At 41.7% G+C, this 16,741-nt stretch overlaps 3 protein-coding genes across 3 annotated transcripts; 2 read left to right on the forward strand and 1 right to left on the reverse strand.

The window, feature by feature from the left end:
* Window positions 1-1,289: 1,289 nt before the first annotated feature.
* On the forward strand, window positions 1,290-4,006 carry URC1 (putative GTP cyclohydrolase URC1; the record flags this gene model as incomplete). The annotated part of the gene is made up of 17 exons (XM_037320186.1): window positions 1,290-1,603; window positions 2,054-2,119; window positions 2,169-2,308; window positions 2,369-2,412; window positions 2,460-2,497; window positions 2,553-2,622; window positions 2,676-2,715; window positions 2,768-2,823; window positions 2,877-2,919; window positions 2,974-3,056; window positions 3,106-3,261; window positions 3,317-3,326; window positions 3,422-3,584; window positions 3,643-3,672; window positions 3,732-3,831; window positions 3,866-3,942; window positions 3,994-4,006. 17 exons carry the CDS (start codon window positions 1,290-1,292, stop codon window positions 4,004-4,006), a joined length of 1,443 nt encoding a protein of 480 aa, XP_037181334.1.
* Window positions 4,007-6,712: 2,706 nt separating this feature from the next.
* On the forward strand, window positions 6,713-7,862 carry RPS1 (40S ribosomal protein S1; the record flags this gene model as incomplete). Its single annotated transcript, XM_037320187.1, has 5 exons — window positions 6,713-6,726; window positions 6,831-6,915; window positions 6,972-6,997; window positions 7,155-7,656; window positions 7,719-7,862. 5 exons carry the CDS (start codon window positions 6,713-6,715, stop codon window positions 7,860-7,862), a joined length of 771 nt encoding a protein of 256 aa, XP_037181784.1.
* A 567-nt stretch (window positions 7,863-8,429) lies between these two features.
* On the reverse strand, window positions 8,430-9,583 carry CGCA056_v004933 (Abhydrolase domain-containing protein; the record flags this gene model as incomplete). The annotated part of the gene is made up of 6 exons (XM_037320188.1): window positions 8,430-8,461; window positions 8,515-8,821; window positions 8,877-9,072; window positions 9,132-9,256; window positions 9,307-9,346; window positions 9,396-9,583. 6 exons carry the CDS (start codon window positions 9,581-9,583, stop codon window positions 8,430-8,432), a joined length of 888 nt encoding a protein of 295 aa, XP_037181332.1.
* Between the last annotated feature and the right edge of the window lie 7,158 nt (window positions 9,584-16,741).

A 16,741-nucleotide genomic window follows, 5' to 3' on the forward strand; every position in this document is an offset into this window, starting at 1 on the left:
CAGGTAGCAGTTCACACCATATACTGCAGAAGGCGTGTTAATTATATATCTGCCGCTCAATAATGGTGTGATCTCATTCTCACTAGGTAGGGTAGCCAGTCTCATCCGCAGATCTGCTATCCATCTATTCGTATATACCTATTAATTGTAGTATCGAAGGCAGATAGCCGCCTTGGTGTGTCTACCTACCTAGGTAGGGTGCTAGGTACCCACCTAAGGTTAGGTCAGCTCCACGCCCGCTACTGCGGGGAAACGCAGGGGCAGAGACAGCCCACCAGACATCTGAAGGCACCTGCCGGGGATCTCGTCGGGTGCACCCTTATCTTTGGCGCTTGCCGCCGCATACCTAACACATATCCTACCTATCTCTTCCTCCACGTTACATGAGGTACGGACGGCCCCGCATCTGTTGTCAACCATTCCATCCTGAGGTAGACACTGGTGCTCCCAGCCGTGCGATTGACCACGTCGTAAGGCATGTTAGGTACGACATCATTCCTGTCAGCCAGCTACATTATCCTGCCATGGGTAAGTGAGAGCTGGATACGGGCATGCACAGCCTTTGGAGGTACTTGAAAGAGGCCGAAGCATGAGCCTGGGACCTGCGAAGTGCATGAAGTAAGATGATGGCCGCACGCTCAAGCCCCAGAAGGAAAGCCAGGAGGTGCATGTGCAAGTTCCAACCGCGTCTGTACTGCACCACCAGCAGCGGGAGGTCGAGGTGCATGCGCGGCGCCTTCCGAGAGGTCACAAGGCCTCGCTCAGGCAGTGATCCTATGCTCGAGGTACCTAGGGTCACCTTAGATTCAGATGCGTATCGCAGTAACGCCTTAGCCCCTCGCATTCTGCCATCCCTTACATCTGTTTGCTACATAGTTAATCCTCTCTTCATCCGATTTAGTCATCTGTTGAACTGCTACCCTAGACGACTGTGGACCAGCCATCGGTGGTCACCGTCTTGTCTCGTCCTTCTTAAGAAGCTCCAACCTCCCAGCTTCCGGCAACTACTTGTCGTCTAAACTCCGCCGTCTGAACTTACCCCTGGCCCCAGACTTGCTTCATCTTGTCTTACTTTCGCGGGTTTTGTCCCTATCCTCCTCCTTTCCTTCCTTTCATCCTCTTTTCTACCGCCTCCTCGCCCTCTTTTTTCGCCAGCTTCACAATCCTTGTGGCCTCCCTCCTGTAACCCTCGCATCACCACCCACCTGCTACTGACCACGTCAAGCCCCAGCTGCTTTCACTTCCGACCTGTATTGTGCCGTGAACCTCATCTTCAAACTTAGGCAGTGATGAGTACTGGAAGCCCCCCCGAGGAGGCCTTGGCCCAGGTGCTCGGCTCCCTGCGCTCCATCCAGCAAACCCAGTCGGACCTTGTAGCTGCCGTCGATTCATTGACCCAGCGATACCATCAGCTGTCTGGTGATGCCAATGTCGCCGCCGCACTTGCCCCGAGCCCGGCTATCGGCGTAGCCCCCGAAGCACTCCGCACCTCCGATGCTGCCGGTGGCTCGGACCAGCAGTCATCCGATCTGACCCTCCAGGCCCCGGCAGTTCCTTCGTCTCCAAGCCAGCGATCCGGCCTCACATCCCGTATCATTTTAACGTATGTTCACGTTGCCGAACCGTTTTTCCTGATCCGTTCATTTCCTCCCATCCGCTCGCAGCATTCGAAGTGATCTCAGCTCCCCTACTAAAGCAACACACAGAACATACCCAAAGCAGATTGGCATCAAGCCTCTGCCCCTGATTTGGGGCGAGGGAGAGCCTCATCGCCGAGGTCCAGTTGTCGTTTCCCGATCTTCATCCACCATTGGAAGACGTAACGGTTCGTATCTTTGACACCACATTATACTATTCACGCAGTTGCGGCTAATCAGCTTTCATTACCGTAGCCATCGGAGGTGAGTACCGTTTGTGCTTGGGTGAGCTTCTGATTTTGTAGGGACTGACCTATTGAACTTAGCTCAGTAAGTTAAACATACCTGACGCCTCTGAGAATACAGCACAGCAGGCAGAACAGCAAATGCTTCGTATCTAACACAGCTCTTGCCAGTGGCGGGTCGTATTCAATTTACTATGCTTTGGCTGTTGCTAGCAAACAGCTTAACCTGGAGCATAGGTAAGACCCTGTTGGATCACGCACGTTTCGCAAAACGCTCACATTCCAGACCCGATTTCACCAACACGGAGCCGGCTGCCAAAATTGGACCCTTTCCTCAGTGGGGAGACCCTAAGAAGATTGTGGCCATGGATCCTTGGGGACATTTGGCACCCTGGCTCTTCAAAGATACGATTGAAAGAGACAATGGTACGAGAACCTCGAGGACATCGTCTGCACAGACAGTCACGCACTAATACGAGGTTGAAGTTGATATCCGCCCGACTATCGCCATCACTAAGGCACACATGAAGGTTCGCGATCACACGTGCATATGATATCGATGTGCTAACGTCTGCAGCTGCCGGAGCTGGAAGAAAGCGTCAGGACGGGAAGGCTGTGAGTTTTCTTGACGCAAGAAATGGAACTTGCTTTGACTGACCTGGGATGTTAGCGTTCCTGACGGCAAGGTCTGTATTAACAACCTCGGAGAGCTTGCTGTGACCAAGTTTGCTGTTGAGCCTGTATGTCGACGCCACTAAGACGACCGAAAATGACGCAGCTAACATTGACCTAGGTGTGGTATCTGCCTGGGGTTGCCGAGAGATTTGGCATCGGTTCGTCATAGTTCCATCTCAATGACCATTGAGTATCTAACTTAGCCTCTAGACGAGGGGGCCTTGAGGCGATCATTGTTCGAGCACACTGGGGGTAGCTACCCTGAGGTAAGTAACGTGGGCTCATCAGAAATCGGGCTCTTGGCTGACTCAATTGTCAGTTGATCACCCGCGGAGACATCAAAGTTTTCCTTCCCCCCATCGGTGAGCAGGCCTGAAGCAGATTTCGACTTCGAGCTGACCTATTGACCCGGATAGGTGGGCTGACTGTGTACTGTTTCGGTGATCCTGCCAAGATGTCAGACGAGTCGGTGCGGTTGGCATTGCGCATCCACGATGAGGTTTGCAACATGGACTCCAGCAATGACTTCCCCGCTTACAGTACCTTAGTGCAACGGCAGTGATGTCTTTGGATCTGACATCTGCACCTGTCGTCCTTATCTCATCTTTGGCATTGAAGAGGCGGTCAAGGAAGCGCAGAATGGTGGTAGCGGCGTTGTGATATACTTCAGGAAAGAAGGCAGAGCTCTCGGTGAAGTCACCAAGGTGAGTAACTAGCGTGCCTTCATTCAATGCGAACAAAGCTGACACAGAGCTATAGTACCGTGAGTGTACCCTGAGTTGCGCGCCCGTGCCTGATTGAACTAAGCGCAGCTGCCGACCTGTCGCAGAACGTGTGTAAGATAGATGCTGACGGGGAACACAGTCGTGTACAACGCTCGTAAGCGGGGTGAAGACCGGGCTTCAGACTACTTCAAGAGAACCGAGAACATTGCAGGTGTCAAGGACATGCGTTTCCAAGCCCTGATGCCGGATATCCTCCACTGGCTTGGAATCCGCAAGATCGATCGCATGCTCAGCATGAGCAAGTGAGTAGAGGCTTCTCCCAGCGAAGCCGTCGTACCGCTAACAGGTCATTCCCAACAGCATGAAGCACGACGCCATCGTGGGACAAGGGTGAGCGATGAGTTCCACGTCCAGAAACGTCGATGGGATTTCGCTGACAGTATCTGCAGAATTCCCATCCATGAGCGGGTAGAACTCCCAGAGGAATTGATACCGGCAGATTCCCGAGTCGAGATAGACGCGAAAATCACCGCAGGCAAGCCAACACAAGTAAACTGCGAACCATTTTGAGTGCTAATATCAGAGTCTAGGGTACTTCACCGCTGGAAAGCGTATGACGGAAGAAGAGCTGAGGGCTGTGCAGGGTCGGCTCTGGGAAGAGTATGTTCCCCCAGGCTGGAGACAATTCATCGACCGCTGACATGCCCGCAGTATTGACCACTAGGCACCACATCCAGAACTTTGGGTCGGTGGTGCGTTGAACGAGTAAGGGAGCAGCGTGGAAACAAAGGTGCCTCAATGCTGAGCAAAGGCTGAGCAAAGACCAGCTGTGTTATTGACCCTCCCCATGTAACTACCGCATCATCGCCGGTCTCCGGATGGATGGGGCAAGTAAATGTTGGACCTGCAGGTGATATATCATTCCCTTTCCCCTGGTTATGTCGGCGGCATGAAGAAGAGGGGTGCAGCGGAAGTCGGGTAGGAATGTTGCTGCGGCATCGTCGCATGTACTGGCAAGCTGGCGGTTTAGGGACGGGAAGGCCCCATATATAGTAACGGACGCCATTGGGTTAGATATCTCCCGGTGAGCTAATTGACACGAGACGTCACTACAACCACGTAACATGGTCGTCGCACCACCAACGCGCGTGAGGAAACTAGGCCTGGCCTGGCCCGATCCGCATGTGCTGTATGTGTATGTGTGCGTGTGCGTGTGTGTGCGTGTGCGTGTGCGTGTGTGGTTAATTGTGTATGAAAAGACTTGCCAAGGAGCAGCGACGCATGTACCGCTCCCAGCTTCCCCAGTTCCATGTCGTTGACCGGTGCGGTGCAATGGCGGTGTTCAGCCGGGATTGGACTCGACTTCCCGGGAATGGGCGGGAAATGGCGGGAACTGGTCAGCCAAACGGTTAGCCACCCCACAGTAGCTGCATGTGTGATGTCGGCCATGCATGGCCTTTGCGTATAAGTGCCCAAACAGACGCTCACCGACCCATACAACTCTAGACACATAGTTGGGAGCCGGTCCCATCAGGCACCGGCCATGTGGCCCAATGAATGCACGCTTAGCCCGTCAGCGGAAAACCATCGACCAGGCTCGGCCCCTCGTGGACCGATGCTCCCGCCAGGTAGCCGGGCTTGATGGCTGTTGATAATGTGCATGATATCCGCGTGAGGATGGGGTCAAAGGCAAATATGATTTCCATCCGGCTCGTACTTACTGTAGTTTTGCTAAAACCGATCAATCAACCGTGAGCATTCACGCCTAGCCGGGGTAGCATCCTTCTTTATCCATTCAATCATACGACAATCCACCTGGCAACTATGGCGACCGTCGCCCGGGATTTGCGAGACGATGACAACATGAGGAGAAGGGAATCATCGCCTCGAGCAGATCGTCGACGCCGACCGAGGCTACTACGAGCCAGTGCAACTGAGCCTTCCATCACAACAACGTCGAATGCCAGTCGTGGTGCCATATCAAGTCCGCAGTCAACTCAGAGAGCTACCGAGTTGCTCAATCGCGTCGCAGTATATTCCGGTCCAGCCCCCGAGTACTCACCCACGTCGGGTGCGGCACCTCCCATGGCATCGTTGAGCGCCGAGGACGTGACCGTGGCGTCCGTCAACCGCGTACAGGGTCACAGGGAGCACCATCCTTGTCCGTGAAGTCCCAGGACGTTGGACAGCAACGAGTTAACTTTGCTGACGACATGCGTTGTCCAGATTCGAACGGCTATTTCAGCTTTCCCAATTTCGATGCCTGGGACGGAGAGCGGCGCAGTGACGGCAAAGAGGAAGATGTTTGAGCAACTCGATAAAGAGTTAAAAAATGTCCGCCCGTCCCAGGAATGAGACGTTTCTGAATGCCTCACGAAAGGCATATGATGACGATGATGACGGCGCCCTACGGGCTGTCCACGATTCTGCATGAGCCGTATGACCTATCGGGGAATGTCATGGCCTCGGAGGGTGGTTACATGTCAATGGCGAACTGTCTTATCGACCGAAGAAAACGAGCCTGAAGACAAGGTAGGGGGTTTTATCGTGGTTTTATGCTGCATCGGCGAATGCGCAACGAAGACGGGCAGGAGGTGAATGATGGCGAGATGACAATCGCCACCGGGGCTCCTCTTAGGCGTTTGTATGGTCTGGGTGGGGAAGTAAGGACAGAAACACCATAGGTCAACTTCACCGGTCATAACAGGACGGACAACACCACTTGGGTAGAGTGAAGGAGGGATCATGGACATCACACCTTCTGCAAGAGGGATGGGTGGATGGCGGCTAGCAAATAATTGCGGAAGCCTTGAGAATTGTACTTTTCTGCTGGATACCCGGGTGCAGGATGGCGTCAGGTAATCAATGCCCTCTGTTGGTGCCATTGTGGGAGTCGAGATTCTTCATTGTGAAGTTGGATCATGATAGGCAAATTGTAGCATGTTCATCTGAACGTTGTACTCAACGCGGAGGCGCGCCAATCGACCGATAGTCCACGTCCAGCCACACTCTTCATGCGGCCGCAGCCACACCTGGCTGAGCTGTGACATTCACTGCCCGGCACAATACGTACCTACCTACCGAAGGAGGCACTGTCCCCGCAAGGTAGGTAGGTACTTTCTCTGTACCGGGAGTGGGTCTTTGGGGCTGACTGAACAAAAATTTTTCATGATTTTGTGCATCACGTGATTACAGTGCGGGAAGGACCGTGCGTGGTCTCATCCAGTATGGTGTCTCTTGGGGCAGGGGCAAGCACAGTGCTGTCCCGGGGTTGCAGGCCGCCTGGATTACATAATTCGAACGGGGCACACTCGCTAAGAATTTCGGCCACACAACCTGCGCTCTCAATTTTATCACCAGCGAAAACACCACCCCTCCAATCTTTCAACTACTCAACGTTCATCCGCCAGACAAATAGCAGCCGCCCAAAATGGCTGTTGGAAAGTAAGCGACATCACTCCTGCAGACAAATAGCGATGCGCGCGCCGTCGAGTGTCGCTGCCGTACGCATTCTCGCCGTCAGTTGCTAATCATTCTGCTTTCTCTAGGAACAAGAGATTGTCCAAGGGCAAGAAGGGTCTCAAGAAGAAGACCGTGGACCCCTTCTCCCGCAAGGATTGGTACCAGATCAAGGTAAGGGTCGGCGCAGCCACAATTTCGGCGACATGTAGCTGACAATGCCACGACAGGCCCCGGCCCCCTTCAACATCAGAGAGTGAGTTCTGCCAGCCCGATGTTCCAACAACCGGATAGCCGGCAGCGACAGAAGACCGACAGCGAACTCGGAGGACACGATCGAGAAGAGGTCGATGGAGGGGGCGCAGACAGGGTTGGAGATTACTTCGCAAGCGGATTGCTGACTCCTTCTGCAGTGTCGGCAAGACCCTGGTCAACAGAACCACCGGTCTGAAGAACGCCAACGATGCCCTGAAGGGCCGTATCTTGGAGGTCTCTCTGGCGGATCTCCAGAAGGACGAGGACCACGCTTTCCGCAAGGTTAAGCTCCGCGTCGACGAGGTCCAGGGCAAGAACTGCCTGACCAACTTCCACGGCCTCGACTTCACCTCCGATAAGCTCCGCTCCCTCGTCCGCAAGTGGCAGACCCTCATTGAGGCCAACGTCACTGTCAAGACCACCGACGACTACCTCCTCAGACTCTTCGCCATCGCTTTCACAAAGCGCCGCCCCAACCAGATCAAGAAGACGACATACGCTGCTTCTTCGCAAATCCGTGCCATTCGCCGCAAGATGACCGAGATCATCCAGCGTGAGGCTTCCACCTGCACCCTCACCCAGCTTACCTCCAAGCTCATCCCCGAGGTTATCGGCCGTGAGATTGAGAAGTCCACCCAGGGCATCTACCCCCTCCAGAACGTACGTTTCAGATCCATATGTGGTGGTGCGCGCAAATTTCAGAGCTGACTCGATGTCCTCAGGTCCACATCCGCAAGGTCAAGCTCCTCAAGCAGCCCAAGTTCGACCTTGGTGCCCTGATGGGTCTCCACGGCGAGTCTGGCACCGACGACCAGGGACAGAAGGTTGAGCGTGAGTTCAAGGAGCGCGTTCTTGAAGAAGTCTAAGGAGCAAGAACTTAGACGGAGGAAGGTTCGGCAGCAGGGAACTCTGGCTCTATCGGCCGGAAAACAAACTCGGCATTGTTTAGGTCGTTGCACATGGCGTAGCATTAAGGCGGCTGAGGGTCTAGGTTACCTCAAAATGGTAAATGGTCAATTCTTCAAGACACTGTGCCGGGTGTGCGCAGCCTCGCTTCCGAATCATGATGGCAAGACTTGGGTTTCGGGATCCGACTGGAGGATATAAAAGAAAAAGGCGTCATGTGTGTATGTGGAATGGACGGACACGGTTTTTGTTGCAGTCCGTTTTCGACCAAGGGCAGACTCTCGCAGTACCACCAATGCGACTTCGTTCCTGGAACAAGCATGGCCCATTGCGGGTTCTCGTGACTGGAAAGCTCAGTTTACAAGGAGCGTCTTTGTGGTGACGTAGTTTGCATCCCATGATTCGGGGCATGTCAAATTGGACCTAGTGTGTGTCTAGATATTTGTCTATTCCATGCCTGTCTACGAATGAATACAACCCTGCCCTATCCTCCTCGGCCACGCACATGCGCTCTATGACGCCTTCCGCTATTCGGGTCCTCTTAGAAACTCGACGACCGCTACGACTCATGCGTGAGTTCTTGCTACGCGACCGGTACTAAGGGGAACTTACCCTGGCGGAAGTCTTCCGGCTTCTCTGATATCACCCAGTGACCGGCGTCGATGTCTGTCAACCGAAACTTGGGGAAGAATTGTCCGATGATGGGCAAAACATCATCCGGTACATACTTGCTTTTGGTTCCGCGGACAAAAAGAGCAGGCTTCTCGAAACGAACCTTGCTCGGATCTTTGTATGGGAAGTCCCCCATGTGGTTCAAAGAACGACCAATGATGTCCAGTGGAACTCGAAACTTTTGCTCCGGCTTCCCTGCTTGGGGCCGATGTAGATTGCCAAGCAGGAATTGACGAATAGGCAGAGACTTATGTCACAGAGTCAATGAAATGTGCGCTGCGTTTGGGCACGGAGAGTCTTACACTTTCATACTCTTTGAGAATCTGGTCCGCCTCTGCCTGCCTGGTGACATTGGCAGATTCGATCCTTCTCATGCCTTGGATATACTTCCCAAAACCACTTTCCAGTACTGCATCCACCGGCGCATTGTCGACCGCGACGATGTCCTTGACGAGATCAGGCGATTCCAACGCAAGTGTCATGGCAGCCTTAGCACCCCTTCGAAGACATGGCTCAGTACGCGACATCTCTTTGAAACCTAGTGATCTTTTACTCACATCGAATGCCCAATGATGGTCGGTTGACGGAGGTCATGCTGGTCTATGAAACCCGCGACATCATCTGCCATGTGTACGTAGTCGTGATGCCAGTCATGAGGCGACTCTCCATGGTTGCGCAGGTCCTGGCACCATCATCAATACCGCGGCCAAGTCTTGCGAGTAGTTCCTTTACCAATGCATAGACGGGTCTTCCAAGATCACGTGCGAGTACTCTGGAAGTGTGTCAGAAAAACGGGATCCGTCCATGGCGGGTTGACTCACTTGCTGATGCTTCTGTTGTTCTTCTTGGACCCAAAGAGGCCATGAAGGAAAATGATAGGGGCAACCAACCCAGCGGCTGCTTTGCTTGGCTCATGCAAGTCGTAGGACAGCGTCAGCCTATTCTGAGTCGATAAAGGCCTCAGCTGTGCTGATCCAGCCAGAGTACCCCGGCGAATGAAGCGCTGCATTGTGGACAACGTCATTTTAGCTAAAGTGAGATGAGGCTGATGAAAATTTATATGCTACTGATGTTGCGATACCCTCTATCTGAGCTACAGCCTTACTACCTATCACGTGATATATAGTATTATATAAGCCGCGCGTGAAGATATTAGCTTATAATATAAACTACTTTTCTAAATAATTACTCTTAAAATATACCTTTATTTTTAATAACTTATATATTTATAATTTATAAATATTATAAACTTAGTTTTATTAATAAATTAAATTAATTTTTTATTGTAAGTTATGTAGAAGAGAACTTTTTCTTATTTTTCTTTTAATTATTTTACTAAGTTTATTTATTATATCTTCTATAAATAATAAAAGTCTTTTTATAAATAATTTGTTTATATTTAAAAATTCATAACTTATATAATATACTTATTATAAGTTTTATATATAGTTAAAAAGGGTTTAAAGTTATATTTACTTATATATAATTAATTATATTAAAAGCTATTCGTTTTATATTATTAGATTTAACTAAGATTAATAATATAAGCTAAATTAATCTTCTTACTCTCTACTTATAATTAGAGTATTAACTACTATAGTACTATAATATTATATATCATATATAACTTACTTATAATATATAGTATATTATAAAGGAAAGTCTAATATTATTACTATTCTATATACTACTATAGCTATAGCATATAGTATATTATATACTATAAATTATATTATTTCTAGCTATAATAATATATATTAATAATATATATTAACAATAATATTTATAGGTTTTTGATAACTAGTTATTAAGCTTCTAGCTGGCTATTATGATTTTTACTTAGAATTTAAACTATAATAACCTCTAACTTCCCCCTTTAGCTAATAGCTTACTAGTTATATAATTATAGTTTTATAGATCGCTATCTATAAACTTTTATGTTTAGCCCTCTTTCTCCTATTGATATTTAAAGGCGCTATTATAATCTTATTACTTTTAATATTACTTTAATAATAACTTTATAACTTAACTGGGTTTAATTACTATAGACTTTCTTTAACTTTCTACCCTATCTATTAACTCCTATATATACCTCTTATTATGAAGCTTAGCTATATTTTCTACTATTTATACTATATATATATTTTAAGATAGATATCTATTATAACGTTTTTAAAGGATATAGTGCTATTACTACTATTTAAGCCTTTTATTAACTAAGTTAATATCTTTATAGTCTATATTTACTAGTAATACCTATAATATTATTAGCTTAGCTAACCTATTAGTTATACTACTTTATTAAGGATATTATTAAAATAAGTATAAATATTAAGATTAGTAGTAAATATATCTATATTATTAAGCAAGAAGCTTTATTAAAGTAAATAAGTAACTTTTATACTATTATTATTAAGACTAGCTTCTAAAACTTTAAAATAAGACCTAGTTATAGTTATTTAGTTCTTAAAGCTCTATATATTAAAAAGCGTTATTTTATTTATTATTATAAGTTTAGCTTTATAGTTAGTATTAATCTTAATATGTTAAAGTATACTTTAGTTAAAGCTTTATAATAAGATCTTATAAATAAGTAGAGTAGAATATATTGTAAACGAATCTAAATAGTTTATTTAGTAAAGAATAAGCTTAAAACTTAGCGTAAGTAGTATTTTAAATATATAACTAAAATAAACTTTTCTATAGCTAAAAACCTTATAAAGCTATCTTTAGTATATATCTCACTTATAAGTTATATAAGTGAAGCTATTAAATTAAGTACTAACTGAAGTATTTTTTCTGCTTTTTCCTCTATTATAAAAACCCTTAAGTAGACTTATAACTCCCCTAATAATAACTAGTTATTATGGCTTATATATAATTTTATGTTAAAAAACCATTAAAATATTTTTATTGTTTAATTAATTATACAATATTATATACATATACTAACTGCTATTAATAATATCATAATTAATAGTATTATAACTAATATTATAATTATTCATTACTAGTTAAATAACTATATAACTAAAAACTATTATTAAATTATGTTTAACGTGGTTCATCAGTCAGCCGGCCGGACCAGTCAGCCGGACGTTTTTTCCCACGTACACAACAACATCTAGTATTTCTCAACCACAACGCATTAAATCAACTATTAGTTGTCGCTATCAGAATCTCCTGAGGGTTCGACATCTTTGGAACAGGTTCGCGCGTTATGCCCAGTCTCACCACACAGACCACAGCGTCTCCGAGCTGGCTGGGCTCTCTTTGATGGACCCCCCTCGTCGTCCTCTTGAGGTGCTGGACGTTTCCCTTTTTGTTTCCCTTTAAGCAAAACCTGAGATTCCTCTATACTAAGTGCCCCTCTGTAAAAGCGTGTATAATAGAGGTAATGTTATTAAGAGTAGGGGTAGTATTTAATATAATAAAATGGGGAAACTTTTCGTTTTGTTGATTATTATAATAGAATTCCTCGTATTCAATAATAACCATTTATAACCAGTATAAATAGTTATTACTAATATGAAAGAAATAATACTAATAATAATGGTGAATAATAGTAATAGGTAGTAGTAGTTGAATAGATAAAACTGTTGAATTGCTTGCTTCCTCAAAATCTGTTCTAAGTGGAAAAATCCATCATATATATGATACATTTTTTCCTCGCAAACCTTTACTTAGTTTGGTAATTACTTAATTAGGTAATTACTATGATAGGTAATTAACTGTAAAAACCTTATTATAAAGTTAATTATTACGGCTTTGTTTTATCCGATTCGGGTATTCTAGATCCGTAGTATTATTATAGTTATAGTTTATAGATTTGTTACGGGTTATTAGTTTCCGTTGTTTTGGTTTCAAATTTAGTTACACTAGTATTAGTAATCTTAGCTTTACATCGTTTTTATAGCGCTAGTAATATTGAGTTTTACTTAAATTCTCCTTTTAGGGGGTAGTTTTTAGATAGGGTGTACTTAGTTAGGTCTTGGTAGTTTTTAGAGCCCCCCAGAAGTTAAGTAATGTTAATTTTACTTAAATTCTCCTAAAATTAGAAAAAGTTAGTAGGGTTATACAGGCCTAAATATTTAATAAATTGTCTATATTGCGTAGTATTTAAGTCCTTAGTTAGGCCATCAGCAATATTCTTATTAGACTTAGTATAGGTTAAAAGCACTTTTTTATTCATAATATTCCAACGAACAAAGTGATAGGTTATATCTATATGCTTTGTTCTTTTATGAAACTCTGGGTTTTCAGCTAAATACTGGGCTGATTGAGAGTCAGTAATTATACTAGGAATAGTTAGGTTATAATTAAACCTTAATAAATTATTAATACTAGTAAGAATATTATTTAAATAAATAGCTTCTTTAGTAGTTTCCTTTAAAGCCATATATTCAGCTTCACAAGTACTAGTAGCAGGGCTTTTTTGTAAGCTAGTATTCCAGCTCATTATATTTTTAGTTAAAAAGAATATATAACCAGAGGTAGATTTTCCTTCTGGTATATAATTACCCCAATCAGAATCAGAAAAACCCTGTGAATATTCTTACAATAGGAATATTATAGTAAAAGATTAATACATAATTGGTATTATAATTCAAATAACCCCAAATCCTATCCAAGGCTTTAAAATGGATAATAGAAGGATTTGACATAAATCTAGCTACTTGATTTACTGCAAAGGCTATATCAGGCCTAGTTTTTATTGCTAGCCAGATTAAAGAGCCTACTTCCTGCTGATATATCTGTATGACTTGTTTAGTAGCTTGATTTTTATTCTTAGTTAACTTAAGGGTTAAATCTACTGGTGTAGTATATATTAATTTGTTGACCTAGAAAGGTACTAACTTCGCCCATAGGTTCTAATTTCATTAAATTAGCTATTTTTATAGCTAATTCTTCTACTTCTTTTTGAGGCCCTAATATTAAGATATCATCAACGTGGCATAATAGTATAACTTTAGTTATAGTATTAATGAAAACGCCATTATCATAAGGAAATATGATAAATCCTAATTTAGCTAATTGTATAGCTAAAAATTCATACCATAATCTAGGGCTCTGTTTAAGCCCATATAGAGCTTTTAATAGTTTTAATACCTTTTTAGGGTATTTTTTATTACTATAGCCTTCTGGCTGGTACAGATAAATTTCTTTATCTATAGGGGCGTGTATAAAGGCATTTTTAACGTCAAATTGGCGTACTATATAGCCTTTATTTAGTGCTATAATCATTAATAATCTATAGGTTTCAGGCCTACAGGTAGTACTAAAGGTATCCATATAGTCAATACCTATAATTTGATTAAAGCCTTTGGCTACTAATCTTGCTTCATACTTAACTATGTTACCGTTTTATCTTTTTTCTTTTTAAATACCCACCTAGTATTAACTGGGGTTTTATTATTAGGTAAATCAGTTAAAATCCACGTTTTCTGTGCTATTAGCTCGTTTATTTCGTTATCCATAGCTTTTTCCCAGTCTAATTTATTAGCTGAATTAATAGCTTGTTTATAGGTATTAGGATCGTCAATATTAGTATTTAATACCAATATATTATTTAATTCATCTTCTTCGTTATTATAATAAGTAATAGTAGATAATTTACTATTAGTATTATTAATATTAACATCTTGTTCTTCTATAGGTAATTCATCTATAGAATCAGAAGAATTAATATTGTTATTAATATTATTATTAACACTATTTTTTTCAAAAGCATTAGATATAGTGTCTATATCTATATTTTCAGCGTTAATAGTACTAGTTTCAGTATTATTAATATACTTATAAGGAAAGTTATTTTCTATAATAACTAAATCTCTAGTCCATAAGGGTTTATTAGTTTCTAAGCTAAAAACCCTATATTGAGATGAATTTATACTAAAACCTATCAAGATACCTTTAATACCTCTAGGTGATAATTTAGTTAGTTTATTAGTTTTATTTTTATAATAAACTAAAGATCCAAAAACCCTTAAGTGTGAAATATTAGGTTTCTTATTATATTTTAATTGGTATGGAGTTTTATAATTAATAGAACTATTAGGGGTTCTATTATATAAGTAAACTGCAGTACAAATAGCATCTCCCCAGAATTCTAAGGGTAAATAGCTGTTATATAATAAAGCCCTTACTTTATTAAGTAAAGTTCTATTTATTCTTTCAGCAGTACCATTTTGTTCTGGTGTATAAGGACTAGATCTTTGATGTATTATAGCAGAATCAGCTAATTTAGCTGTAAACCTACTATTAACGTATTCAGTACCATTATCAGTACTTAAAATAGTTATTTTTTCATTATTAGGGCTATTTGCCTCAGCTATTAATTTAAATAGCTTAACAGCTTCAAAAGCTTCATCTTTAGTAACTAATAATTTAATTTCTAGATATTTAGTATAATTATCTAGAAAAGTTTTAAAATATCTTTGATTATTATAGGTTTTAGGTCTTATAGGGCCACATAGATCGCTATGGACTTTTTCTAAGTATTTAGTAGTCCTATCATTATTAGATATTTTATTTATTTTATTAGTTAGGTTAGATTTAATACAAATTTCACATGTAGTGAAATTATTAGGTTTAAAAGGTAGATTTAAACCTATAGTACTATTATTTAGTTTATTTAAGTAGTTAATACTTATATGTCCTAACCTATTATGAATAAGCATTTCATTGGTTAGAGTATTTAGTATATTTATATTATTAGTATTATTTTTTAATACTTTAATAGGTAAATGATATAAATTTCTCTTTTTACTAGCTTTAGTTAAAAGTTCATTATTTCTTTTAATAAAAGCGTAGTCTTTAGTAAAAGTAGTAGTTATATTATTATAAGTACTAAGAACTCCCTGACTTATTAGATTAATACCAATTTGAGGCATGTATAGACAGTTTTTAAGGAGTAATTTAGTATTAGTATCTAGAAATTTAATATAACAGTCTCCATGTAATTTAATAGTAGTTGTTTTTGCTTTTCCCCAGCTTACTTGTTTATCACAAGGTTTTAAGGATATAAAGTAATTTTTATTAGTTATGATATGTGCTTCTGCAGCCGTATCTAATACAAAATTATATATGTATATATCCTTATTTTCCTTAATATTACTACTATTATTTTTATTAGTTATAGTAGTATTAAGTATATTAATAGGGGAATTTACCTCGATAGCTGTATCAAAGTCTTCTGAATAATTAGATGAATTATCATCATAATTACTAGTTTTATTAGATTCTGAGTTAGAATCTGATATAGAGGCTTTAGTATTAAAGTCTCCAATAATAAGAGCCCTATTTGGTGGGCTATTATTGATTTTATTATTAGGATCTTTAGAGATATCCCAATTTTCAGGGGCTAAGGCTGGATTTAAGTAAAAGCACTTATTAGTATTATGGCTAGTAGCTTTGCAGTTATTACACCATAATCCTTTAGTCTTTTTCCAGCTGTTTTTGCCCTTAGTTACTTTATAAGACTTATTATTAGGGTTATTATTGTTTTTATAATATTGCCCTTTTTTATAAGTTTTATCATTAGTAACTAGTATTTTTGTTTCTTCTTCCTTAGAATTAATTCTCTTAGATTCACCTATAATACTACTAATTAAAGTAGTTATAGTATAAGAATCTGATTTATTTCTAAGGTGTTGGGTAATATTAGATATAAAACCCTCGAATATATCATTATTAAGCCCATTTAAAATCCAGGCTAATAATAGGTCTTTAGGAATATCTAATTTTCGAGCTTCTAGCTCATTAGATATTTCTTTAACCTTATCAATATATTCTTCAATATTATTATAATTGGATAACTTATAATTTAGGAAATCCTGAAATAATGGATTGTTTGAAGTAAATCCTTTAGGATTGTAGGTTTCCTTTAATATGTCCCACGCAGATTTAGCAGTTTCTGCGTGTTGGATTTGTATAAGAGGACCATCTTCAATATATAATAATATTAGGCTAAAAGCCTTTTTTGTTTCCTTAATAGTAGGATTTTTATCCTCTACATCAGAATTATCACTATTATTATCACTATTATCATTAATAGGATTTTTTATAATAGCGTAGCTTAAATCTTTAGTAATTAGACAAGCCTGCATCCTAACTGCCCAAGTAGTATAGTTTATACTACCCTTAAGCTTAGGAATAGAAAGGGACT

Source organism: Colletotrichum aenigma (assembly GCF_013390185.1).
Source record: "Colletotrichum aenigma strain Cg56 chromosome Unknown KSG_Cg56_contig03, whole genome shotgun sequence".
Lineage (NCBI taxonomy): Eukaryota > Fungi > Ascomycota > Sordariomycetes > Glomerellales > Glomerellaceae > Colletotrichum > Colletotrichum aenigma.